Source organism: Artibeus jamaicensis, unplaced genomic scaffold (genome assembly GCF_021234435.1).
Source record: "Artibeus jamaicensis isolate MK-2021 breed Jamaican fruit bat unplaced genomic scaffold, CSHL_Jam_final contig_797, whole genome shotgun sequence".
Taxonomy (NCBI): domain Eukaryota; kingdom Metazoa; phylum Chordata; class Mammalia; order Chiroptera; family Phyllostomidae; genus Artibeus; species Artibeus jamaicensis.
Genome location: NW_026521977.1, coordinates 6,842,495 through 6,855,002, shown reverse-complemented (window position 1 = coordinate 6,855,002; position 12,508 = coordinate 6,842,495). Strand labels below are relative to the sequence as shown.

General features: G+C 44.3%; 1 protein-coding gene across 20 annotated transcripts in view; it reads left to right on the top strand.

The window, feature by feature from the left end:
• The window catches only part of SOX6 (SRY-box transcription factor 6), a 625,241-nt gene extending 613,938 nt beyond the window's left edge, over positions 1-11,303 (top strand). For 19 of the 20 annotated variants that reach the window (XM_037150551.2, XM_053672994.1, XM_053672993.1 and 16 more), the window contains one exon: positions 4,582-11,303. In XM_037150551.2, coding sequence (XP_037006446.1) covers positions 4,582-4,885 — 304 coding nt within the window. In that variant the 3' untranslated portion in view covers positions 4,886-11,303. The remainder of the gene's footprint in view (positions 1-4,581) is intronic. The other variant, XR_008392936.1, reaches the window with a different exon arrangement.
• The last annotated feature ends 1,205 nt before the right edge of the window (positions 11,304-12,508 follow it).

Genomic DNA, 12,508 nt, shown 5'->3' with positions numbered 1-12,508 from the left:
AATGGTCAAGAGTTCAGTCTTGCACCTATAAGGCTGAGGTGGCATTTGGCTATCCAAATCAAACAAGTTTTATATATGAGTCTGGAATTTAGGGATGTAGTGTTTACTGTAGACGCATTTGAGAGTTGTCAGCACACAGGTAATATTTAAAACTGCAGAACTGGACAAGATCACCAAAGAAATTAATTTAGATAGAGAAGAGGTGGAAGGACTGAGTCACTTCAGTGTTTAGATGTCAGGGAGAGGAGGAGGAGGCACCAGAGTAACTTAGAGCAGCTAATGAGATAGGGAAAAGACTAGGAGTGTGGTATCTTGGAAGACAAGTGAACAAAGTATTTCAGTAAGGAGAAAAGTGATCTACTGTATCAAATGCAGCTCATGACATAGGTCAAGTAAGGTGAGGGCCAAGAATGGACTTCTGAATTTAACAATGTGATCGTTGGTGTGTGACCTTTTCCAGCTCTGTCTCAGTGAAATGTTGGGAGTGATTAAAGTTGGTTTAAGAAAGAATTGAGTAGAAGAAATGGAAAGAGTGAATATATGTAATCCTTCAAAGACTTTTGCTTTGAAGGAGATTAGAGAAATAGAGTAGTAGCAGGAAGGAGATCTGAGTTGAGAAAGAATGTTAGTTGTTTTTTTCATTTTAAAGCAGGACAGATTATGGCATGTTTATGTGCTACTAGGAATTATCCAGGAAAGAGAAGAAATTGATAACGCAGATGGGAGAGGGAGTTGCTGGAAAGAGGCCCTCACCAAGCAAGAGCAGACAGACTCTGCACAAACAGAGGGGTTGGTCTTACACTGGGTTATCAATGGATTCAAAATACAGGAAGGCAGGCAGAGAATTAGGAGTACAGACAGAGGTGGCAGATAAATGTGATGGTGGGAGCTTGTGAAAAGTGTCTTCTGGTCCTGGCCAGGTGGATCAGCTGGTTGGGGTGTCATCCCATACACCAAAAAAGAAAAAAAAAGTTGTGTGTTCAATCCCCAGTCGGGGCAGGTACAGAGGTGGGGTGGGCGGGCAACCATTTGATGTTCTCTCTCACATCAACATTTTCAATGTTTCTCTCTCTCCCCCCCCATCCCTCCTCACTCCCAATCCCTTTCTCTCTAAAATCAATAAACATGTCCTTAGGTGAGAATTTTTTTTAAAGTTTCTTCTGAGTACTTCTAATTTCTCCATGAAATGGAAAGCTAAGTCATCAACTGAAAGGACTGGGGAGGAGAGGTTGAGAAGGTAGGAAACAATTATCTAGCAGAGTAGAAGAAGGAGTGGTCAAAGAAAGAGTACAGTGTGATGGCTGAACAGCCCCAGAGGTCAATTTCAAGTTCACACTCATAAACTTATGGAGACCTGTAAGCATGGCATTGTGCTTTATGCAGCCAAATTCCACTATGTGGGAGTCGTCACAGAATAGGCAGAGAATTAAGAGTTTTGCCACATAAGAGTGTAGAGAGTACCTACAAGAGAGTGATTAACTACAGAATTTATATTGGGTAAAGAGTAAGGACATGGGGAGGGAGAAGAACAGCGTAAGTTGGTTGAAGGATTAAGGAATTGTAGATCCTTGGTGGGGGCATTGGGAGAATTGCCGAACTGTGGGTTGGAGAGCAAAAACTAGAACCATGTGGTGGTCAGAGTAGGATGTTTGAAACTGAGAGTAAGGAGAGGTTGCAGTTGGAAATGCCAGGGTCAGCTGCATGACAAGGGCGTGAACAATTGATATAGAGAGGGGGCCAGACCTCACAGTGGAGAGTCGGTGAGAGACAGATAGCAAGGCGTTGGAATGATCGTCTATGTGGATAGTGAGTCATCAAGAATTAGGCAGGAGTGATGTTGGAGAGAGAGCAACAGTGAGCCACGAGCTAACATCTCTAAGGAATGAGAGGGCACGGCCAGGCAGGAAGGAGGTAGGTCCATGGGTGGCATAGTCTGGTATCATTCAACCCCCCCCCCAGGCTTTTTAATATCATACGTGTCTCACGCAGGAAATAAGGTGTACAGCTGTTTTGTTGGTCTCTGGTTCGTTTTTAGTGTTCCATCACCAACTGAATGTCAAAATACAGAAACACATATGAAACCCAGTTTTCAAAGGTTCGATTCTGACTCAGCTTGCTCAGTATTTTCTGGTAGTGTGAGCTTGCCTCTCTTGCCCCCGGCTTGATACCCAGGAGAGCATCTGTGACCAGGAAGGGCTCGGCTCCTGTCTGTGGTGTATGTGCAGCCTGGGACAAACAGCTTAAATTCTCTGGAACTTAGCTGGCTACTGCGTCTGTAAAAGAGCAGAAGTACTATGTATCTTTCAGGATTATTGTGAAGGTTGAACGTGACAATGTGAAAGCAGCCAAGCACTGTTCCCGGCATGTCATCCGAGCTCAATTCAAATTTTGTTTAACAGAGCTAAAATCTAGATACTTTGAGTTAAAATTACTGCAAAAATGACCATCTATTCCTTGTGATTAAAAAAAGTCCTATGTGAAAATGAAGCATTCGATACAAACTATTCGATAATTTGTATACCGCATGCAGGGTTTATATCATCGATTAGCTCATCCAGTTGAGAAACCTGTAAAATGGGTTACTACTGCAGCAAAAGATTTTACTTTACCCTCGTTATGTGATTAAGGCAAAAATATTTTTATTGCAATTATCTAAATTCAGTAAAATGTTTAATGAGGCATTCACTGCCTTGGGCAAGTTAGCATGAAATTTAATTTGCATTAATTTGCCCAAAACTTAGGAAGCAGAAGTGCACTGTGTTTAGAATTGGGTTCTGTGAGAGGGAGGCCGCTATTTATAGGCTGTTTCTGCACGTAGACTGAGATCCGTCTATCATCTTTTCCTTCACGGGGTCAAAAAAGTCACCATGAATATCACAGAGAATGGATCCCTACCAGATGCTTAGTGCAGTGGGTCTCAGGAATTTTCACAGATAGAGGGGGCGGGGCCTCTGTGTGTGGAATATCTGTAAAGGGCGGAGTGATGGAAGTCAAGTCAGGCAGCCCAGGTGCATATTCTAACTCTGCTGGTTATCGAATCCAGGGCCATGAGGCCTTATTTTCTTCACCTGGAAAGTGGGCATAGCCATACCTCTTGGGTTTGCCATGTTAATTGAATGAGGTGATATGTATGAAAATGTTTGTGTAGTACTTTAGGTGAAGGTAGGTGTTCATTACCATGCCTGCTTGTGAGTGAAAGAGTTTGGTAGAGACGACATCATCAGGCCTCTCACAGAGCAGTTTAGGTCGTCGTCCTTTCTCCTCCCCCAGGATGGAAAGTGTGCAGGCCTTCCTTTTTGAGAAAATTATGCTCCTTCAGGACATGTTGAAGAATAGCTGGTAACCACGCTAATTCTTCATCACTTCAGGGTGTTTTCCTCTCAGACTGAGGTGGAGAGAAAGCTTCATTGAAAATGTAGAGGATCAGTAAGAATCATTTAAGTGATGGGCTGACCTAAAGCCAACAGTGTTAGAGAGTGAAAGGATCTTCCAAGGCTCCCCTGACTCCAACCTTTATAAATTTATGGAAATAGAGCCTCAGGAAAGATGGTTACAATGACATTTTGAAATAAGCTTAAATTATAATTATTTTCCATAAAGACTGAGAACATTTGGTGACCATTGCATTCATGAGAATATTGTTTCACAGTTTCTGAGCTAGGTAGCGGGTCTTTAATTCTTTTCACCAGTTATAATGACTCAAGGGAAGTTGAGAGACACATAGCCTTGTCTCCCTGCGAAGGGAGAGGCGGTCTTCATAAAGGGTCTGGTGAGTGTAATTGAACTAGAGCAGCACTGTGATGGAGTGATCGGTTGTGAGCAGGCCTTGGCCACTGCCGGGACAGAGGATGAAGTGATGGTTGTGTGTTATTCTGCCAAGAGGCAGCGCTCTCACGCTCTTCCCGTCTGACTCCCTCAGCCTCAGCTCTGGCCCAGAGCCTCAGGAAGAATGCCATCCAAGGCGATCCTTCCTTAACTGGGAAAACAGGAGCTCCTTCAAGGAGCTTCTTCCCTACCAGTTCTGCCCCGGAAGTGAATAGATACTGCATGCGCACTAAATACACACTTGGTTATATCTGACTTTCTGGGACCTACCAGATCCTTTCTCATCTTGGTCTTTCCTCAGTGCAGTTCTCAGACCAAGGTGCAGACACAGCCCTGCTTCAGGCTCATTAGAATGTGTCTCATGTTACCGGTCTATTTCTTTCTAATGTTCTGGGAGAATCTTTAAAAACTACCTCACATGTAACATTATGGAATTAACTACAACATTTGTTCCAAGTGCCAAGTGTTATCCAAGCTTTGCCAAACCTGCAGTGTTATAATAACCCCACTTTCATGTTGCAAAACCATCAATAAACTGCCCCATGATATTGCGTAACTCCCAACCATAGCATCAGGGAGAATTGCAGGACTCCTCCAGGGAACACCTTTGTCACATTTTGCCATTCGTTTCAAATGTTAAACAGCGCCACCCTTTGGAATGTGTGGGGGGTGAATCTCAATGCCATCCAGAAGAATATGTAAGTATATAGATATTTCCTCCTGCTTTATTTTATTTTATTTTTTAAATCTATACAGGCAACAGCCTCAGATTCCAATCACCACAGGAACAGGTGTTGTGTATCCCGGTGCTATTACTATGGCAACTACCACACCATCACCTCAGATGACATCTGACTGCTCCAGCACCTCCGCCAGCCCAGAGCCCAGCCTCCCGGTCATCCAGAGCACTTATGGTATGAAGACAGATGGCGGAAGCCTGGCTGGAAATGAAATGATTAATGGAGAGGATGAAATGGAAATGTATGACGACTATGAAGATGATCCCAAATCAGACTATAGCAGTGAAAACGAAGCCCCGGAAGCTGTCAGTGCCAACTGAGGAGTGTTTGTTTGCTGAATTAAGTACTCTGACATTTCACCTCCCCTTCCCCAACAGAAAGTTCTTAATGAAGAGCCCGCATGCATTTGTGGCTCCACAATTACATCAGCAGAATGGTCTTAATTGTTTTGTAAAGTGTGAGACAGATTAAGTTTTCCCTGATTTTTCATGAACTTGAGTTTTTTGTCGTTATTGTTATTGTTGTTGTTGTTTTTTTTTAATTTAGGTGAAGACATATTAAATATGAGACACCAGGACTTGAAAACTTATCTCAACCCATAGCTGTCTTACAAGTCTTATATTTTTGTCTTACTTTTTTTTTCTTTTGGATGTTGATAAAGGTTTAAGTTACTGTTTTAGATGGGGTTAAACATTCTCACTCAGGTATGCTGTGCCGGCCTACAGGTTGTGAATGTGTTTTTATTCTGAATTACTTTAGAAAACAACTGAGGATTTCATGTTGTGAAACAGAACAAGTCCACGGCGTGTGCAGCTGCATGTGGAGCAGATTCGAAAGGCCTCGGAACTCTGTGTTTCCATGTGTAGAGTTCAACTTTGAATGTGCCAAACGTTCTCATCACTTTTGAATCTTAATATTTTGAAAGTCTTAAAGGAGACACTGCAAAGTCTTAGACAATCTTTGGCATCTTAAAATAAAATAGCAAAGCATACATTTTTTTTCCAGAAAATGGTAAAGTACTCAGGAATCTGGAGACAAGATATTGTACGGAATGAACAAGGTTGCCGCAGTGCACGTACCCAGTCGTGTTTGCCTCGACGTGCCATCAGCGTGCGGTGCCGGACCGCGCTCGCACACCAGAGCGGTCACCACGCCAGACACCGACAAGGTGGTCCTCTCTGCCTGAGACCACCTCTCACTACATCCATTATCCCTTTGCCTTTAACCCTGACATTCAGTCTTAACACATTTTCTCTTAAATAATTTATTCATTCCAGAATGTCAAGGGTCCACTTGCTATTTATTAAAAAAAAAAATTGTTGGTGGCATTAATTTAATAATTTTTGTTTTTCACCATCCTTCCCCGAAGAACCTTTCAGCCCTTTTCACCGCCTTCTCCTGCTAGATACAAAAGATGTACATAGTGATTTTACGTCCCCAGAGCATCTGGAAGCATTTCTGAAACAAGGTACTATTAAATACCGACATTGTTGTGTTTATACATGAGTGTGTATCTGGCTGCAGGGCTGTGTGTTCGGATACAGGTGCAGAGTCTTAATCTTCAACAGCTATGCCTGTGAGATTTGCCATGACCTTGAATCTTTGGCCAGAATTTCCCCCTATGTCAGCCCAGCAGCAAGTGGTGGGATCTAGCTTGGTGGCATTTCCCCTGAAGGCCACTCAGCAGCAAGGGTCAATGGTGGCGACTTCCGAGCAGGAGAGTCCCACAGCCAAACCTAAAGCCCAAGGCTGTGGACCACAGAGGGGGCTACGGTGATGCTGTCATTGGCTAGCACCTATAGACTGAGCTGCCTTTCCCATGTGGCACATCTAGGGAGTTCTTTGCAAAATCCCCAGGATGCAAGAAGCCATGTGACAGCCTCAAAGACAAGACAGAGGCCGATAGTCATGATGCATCCAGAGAATGAGAGAAAACCATAGGGAAGGAGAAGGAGGGGGAATACATTCCCTAGAGGGGAGGTTCCTACTGTTAACTCTGGGGAACAGATCACTCCCAGGGCAGCAGACATGTCCCTCCGGCTCACAGCCTCTGTCGGTGGCCATGTTGGGGGCAGGCCTCCCTGTGAACAAGATCAATGGCACTTGTCATACAGGGATTTTCTGGAGACGTGCTGATGGGCTGGGAGGCAGCGAGATCCCCAACTCCTAACCACAGGGAGCTCGGCCATGCCATTTTGACCTTCCTGAAACCGGAACTGATTGCCTACGGGTGGGCGGGGCAGGGGCTCACCCAGACTGGTTCAGTGGCGAAGGTCAGTGAATGGGACAGTCCACCTCACAGGACGACCCAAACCTGATCACCAGAGCATAGGAACGGCCCCATCATATTTCTTGAGCCATTTTGTCACTTGGAAGAAAATAGTGTACCTTCATATTTATTTAAAGAGTGTTCAAGGCCATATCTAATAGCAGCAAATAGGTCTAGGCAAGCTATTACTGGCCATGTCATTAGCTGGGAATGCTCTCTATAAGCTGACTTAAGGTACTGATAGGAATGTTTTGTTCTTAATATTGGTTGGGGATTGGAACTTTGTTTTTGTACATTTATTTCAAATGAGGGGGAGGTCATTTTTCTCAAAACATGAGTATTTATTATTATGGTCTTACTGATTTCTTTTGAGTATGTGCCCCTCCTCCTGAGTTCATTCTCATGGTTTCTTCTCACCCTCTTTGACTTTAGCCTTCGTCCTCTCCCACTCCTTTTTTCTTTTGTTGCTTAGGTAGAGTGCTGTACGGCTAGCATTGTATTGTATGTAATTAATTTTGCACAAGGGCAAACATTTAGAATAGCAGGTTAATTTTGTTTGTTTTATGACCATGCCAAAATAATATTCTGGGCTGGTGGAGAACAAAGGACTGTTCTTTAGGATTGAAACTTGATTTCACTTGTAGTAAAGACAAAACAAAACAAAAAAAACAACAAAAACACACACACTCACAGATGTTGTTTCGTAAGTGTTATAAGCACTGGATATAAATGGTATTTTTATCACTTCTGACTAATGTGAAACTGTTGTACGAAAAACTACATGAACAAAAGTCATCTGTTTCGACTCGTGTGGGCTTGCCTCACAGTTGCCGGATTTGAGTCATTTTTATGTCTTGTTATTTCATTTATTTATGCAAAATACATGTGTGTATGAACACTTTGTTTTAGCTCCAGCTCTGCCTCAGTACTGGGGTTCGGGGACTTCTAGCCATGTTCCCAAAAATGAAAGGCTGTTCAGGAATGATCTGATTGTAAACATCCCTTTCACTGGGTCAAACGGTGATGCTGTATTTGAATCTAAATTCTGCGCACAGGCAGTGTATTCTATTTATTAGCCAAGCGTGGCTCTAAATATCTTTGGGAGTTAAGAATGACAATCATAGGGATCACTTCATTTTATTTGCAGCGGGGCTTAAACAAAGTTTTTACGACTTTACCATCTCATTTTAGATTTTTCTAATTGTGTAAATGTAACATAGAAATAGAATTTATTTTTGGGTCATGAATGCTTAGTGAGATATAAGTTATGTATTTCCTTTTTGTTCTCTATCCGTATGTGTCAGTCCAGACTAGAAGTTGACGCATCGCTGCACCTCGTGGGGGTGGGGATGCGCCGCCCACAGGAGGGAGCAGGCTGCCCCGGAGCCGGGGCCACAGTGCCCTCCCCTCGAGGCCTCGTGCAGTCAGAAGCCACTGTCCACAGGCCAGACTTGGACGTTCTTTCTTAGAGAAAGTCAGTGAATCGAGCACACCACATCCGCAGTGCAGCTGGGAGAGAGTCCGTTGGCTCTGTGAATCCACATGCATTACATAAGGTCATTCTCTGACCGTTTACTAGCAAGAAGCATGAATGTTGCAGTGAAAGCAAAAATCTGCCTCTGAGATTGGCCGTTAACAAAAGTCCCACCATGCCAATTAGATTAAAGACTTTAATACACTTCTTTCAGTGCTTTTTTATTTTGTAGTATCTTCAAATCAAAGATAAAAATTATCTCTATTTCGATTAAGAACTTGCAGGATTAGGATTTTGCCATTAGAACGGGGACATTGACAGACAATCCCATCCTAAAAATGGACCACAAAGAAGAGAAAGAAAGGAGTGAAAGAAAGAAAGAAAGAAAGAAAGAAAGAAAGAAAGAAAGAAAGAAAGAAAGAAAGAAAGAAAAGAAAGAAAGAAGCAAAGAGAGAGAAAGAAAGTCAATCTGTGGACAGAACAGCCAGGCAAGCAATCTCTCTATTTCCCTGGCAGACACGACGCAGCATCTTTTCCAGGAAGGTACGAGAGCTTTGTTGTTTTCATAGCTCAACCTGTTAGGAGCACATCAGTTTGCTTTACTTGGTATTTGATACTCCCCAGCCTTGTCCTCAGGCCTGATTTGATTTGCCAGGGTCCTGACACGGACTCCCAGGCCAAGTTCTAAATTCAGGTGTGGGCTCACAGTGCTATTGAGCTTGTCAAATTCTGGCCTTCCCTGAACATTAGCCCCACTGGGACCTGGGTGTTTGAAAAGGGTGTGATCACTGTAGGGCTGAAATTAAAGGCTTCTTTCTTTTCCTTATGAAGCCAGGCTGCTTCTTTGGAGCACACCCTCCCAAGCCGGGAAGACAGGCACTAGCTGAAAGCAAGAATTGTTTTGAGGAAGTCTGCCCACCCCCAGTAGGAAGGCAGCCCAGTCACTTGAACACCACAGCAGAGGCTGCTTATCTCAGTTTACTAATTTTCCAAACAGGTGACCTCTGCGTACTCATTAGGGAAAGGAAAAAGAATCACTTAGTAGTTTTAAATCATATGAGAAGTCCTGTACCTAGTGCCAACAACTGCAAACAGTGCAGCTAGAGGAATGTATTGGAATTATTACTGGGTCTTCCTTTGTTATGAGAAAATGACAAAATGGTTGCTGTAACCTTGCCTGGTTTTGGACACGTTTGTCTAAGGACTGAGTTGGCACTTAAGCTCACTTCTCAACGTATAATAATGTTGTATGACCTCATTTGTCCTTTTACAGAAGCACTTGCATCGTTTCTTTAAGTCATCTGCCCCTGACATGTTTTCTTCCTTAATAAACAGCTTCTCTCTGTTACTCCTGCCGATTATGTTCTCTTTCCGATGCCCTACGCTGTTGAGTGTAACCCTCTGCTGAGATCATTGAAAACACTGATATGGAAACACACATTTCCTTTTCATCCCGATCCCATCTTTTCCTTTGGGGACAGACTGCTTTCCCAAAGCTCATGAACAAGTATTCGAAATGCTGGTATCTTGGGGGTGGGGCTAGAGATGGGTGGAGGAGGGGCGGGCAGGCGACCCTGCATGGTTCCATACTCTTGGAACCGGTGTTCCTGGCACTCTGAAAGCTCAAGGCAACTCAGTGACGTATCTTGCGCAGTAGCTTCTTATTCCTGAAGAACCACAAACATAAAGTGAGGTCTCAGTGCTGGTGCTCTTGGAGTTTGGGGAATGTGCAAATATTTAACTGTTTTGTATGCCGCACATTGCAGATCTGCTCATGTGCATTCTCCGTTTGTCTTCCTGCGTCCTATGTGTTTTTGCTTTTTTTGAAAGTGCAGTCTCTATTGTACCCTTCTCCAGCTTGTAGCAAGTTAGAATGCTTAGCATTTATGTTCATGCATTATTGTATTTGCCATGTAAAGTTTTTATTACCTTAGACAAGCTTATAAGCTGTTACTACATAACTTATCTTACTGTAACTCTTTTATTTCCTGACATTGTAATTTGTGATGTATATTGTGAGATTTGTATTCTATGTTAATTTAATCAGCACAATTCACTGACATGCTGGACTGACATGCTGGCTGCTGTTTCAAAGTGTAAAGTTTGTGTAGGGCTGTTGGGACAACTGCGACTCGGTTGTCGAGGTGCTGTGCTTCGGCTCCTCCGGCAGCGCGGCGGGCGTGGCCCCTGCGGCGCCCAGGGCATTGAATGCGCCCTTGAGCAAATCTTAACTGCAGATTTCCTTTGTAGAAATTCTATGTATAGTGCAGGTACCTACTTGGCCCATGGCTGGTAACTATTTGGGCAATTAGAAAAAAACAAAAACCATAAAAACTAGTGTCTATTGCTGCTTTGAATATGTTTGAAAGTCTGAAAATGTAAATAGTTTATCAAAAAAAATCTTGTACAGTCCAGTGTAAAGTTTTTAAATGACCTTAAGGGTTGCCATCACACATCTTTCTCACACTCTCCTCTTGTAATGGAAAAAAAAAAGTTCGCTAAGGGTTAAAGAAGTGGGGAAAGCAAAGAATCTCTTCAAATTTAAAGGAATGAGTCATTGTTCTTAGCTTTGTTGCATACGCCAACTTCTTGGATTTCGTTGTGCAGTATTGACATGAGACAAAACTCAGCATCGAATACTCTTTCAGTGGTACCTTTCGGGTCTCCTCACCCCTCCCCTGCCTCATAATTAAGGGAAAAGACAAGACTGAAAGACACACTTTCTTTACCTGTCTTGGTGTATGTTGGCACCTTAGCTACTTTTTTTTTCCTTTTTGCACAAGGTGCTTTCCTGATATGTCAAACATGCCATCTTCGGGTGATAATGTAAATGCCGTGATGGGGCCGAGGCCCCTCAGGGGAGTGTCTATAAGAACTGCCTATTTATGCTCATTTACCTCAAGACTGTCCTCTCTACCCTTAATCTAGTTGTCATCACTCCATCTTTTGTACTGCTGTTGACACTTACAAATTAAAGATAAATTTTGTTTTATGACCTCTGTGTCTGGCCTTGTCTGTGCCCTGCAGACGGTTCCCAACCTGGAGCGCCGCAGGCCTGAGGCTTGGCTCCCCACTCCCTGCTGGAGCCCCCGGGCTGCCCTGCCCCCTGCCACCGCCTGGCTGGGAGGAAGGCCTAGCTCACTGGGGGAGCTCTGGCCCCTCAGCCTGGAGAGCCTTGTCTGCTCTTTTCACTGTGGAACACACACGGCTGCAGCAGGAAATGCTTATGGATTTAGGTGGTGGGAACAGGAGCCAAGGTGGATTTTTGTCAAGAGATGAGAAAGGACGTCACTTCTTATTTGCCTGACTCCTTCGTGAGAGTGAAAGAGTTTGCAAAAGCCCAGAGCGTCCTGGGGTATGAATGAATCTCAAGGGCCCGCCTCTCATCTGACACCAACTTCTACACGCCTAGCAGCCAAGAGTAGGAAGTGCCACGCTTCTGGAACCTCTGCCTCCACTGTGGCTGGGCGTGGTTGGCTGATTTCTCAGTTGCTTCTGCCTCAGAGAAGGAGAGCTCCCATCCTGTTGTCCAGCCAGGAGCTGGTCTGGGAGCAAAGTGAGGTCAGCTTTTAGGAGTGTGAGGGATGCAGGTGGGGCAGTGGGCTGAAGGGAGCCGGGCCCATAAATGAGACTTTCCAGCCCAGCCCAGAGGTTAGTGACCAGCACCTAGAGAGTGAAAAAGTGTGAGGGGGTGCTGATCCAGCAACACGTTTTCTGCTATTTCTTATGAAAAATGCCTGATTAGAGAAAGAAAAGCCAAGGACTTCTGGAACTTTATCAGTCAGATTGTCAGTTTGATGCAAGCTGTCCCTAAGTGCCGGAGGCCTAGCATTCCAGGATCCTCCGTGTGACCCGTGGGCTTCTCCCCCCAGCCCTCCGCCATACTCCCAGCCCTACCCTGCAGTGGGCTTTTAAAAACTCAGGTAAGTACAGGGCAAAGCTTTGGAGTCACGGCATGCCGGCTCTGCCATTTGCCAGCTGTGCGACCTCCCCCAGGTAACTCCTCTGAGTGTTCTCCTCTGTACGATGGGATCAGGATCCTTACCGCTCAGGGTTGCTTGGGGAATTCCATGAAATGGCGTGTTTGAAACACGTAGCAGCAGGCCTGAGCACTCGGTGCAGGTATGAAGCTTGCTACCTCTGATCAGAGATTATGCCTGAGCTGGGAGAAGATTTGGCATCTCCTGCTGAGCAGAGGGA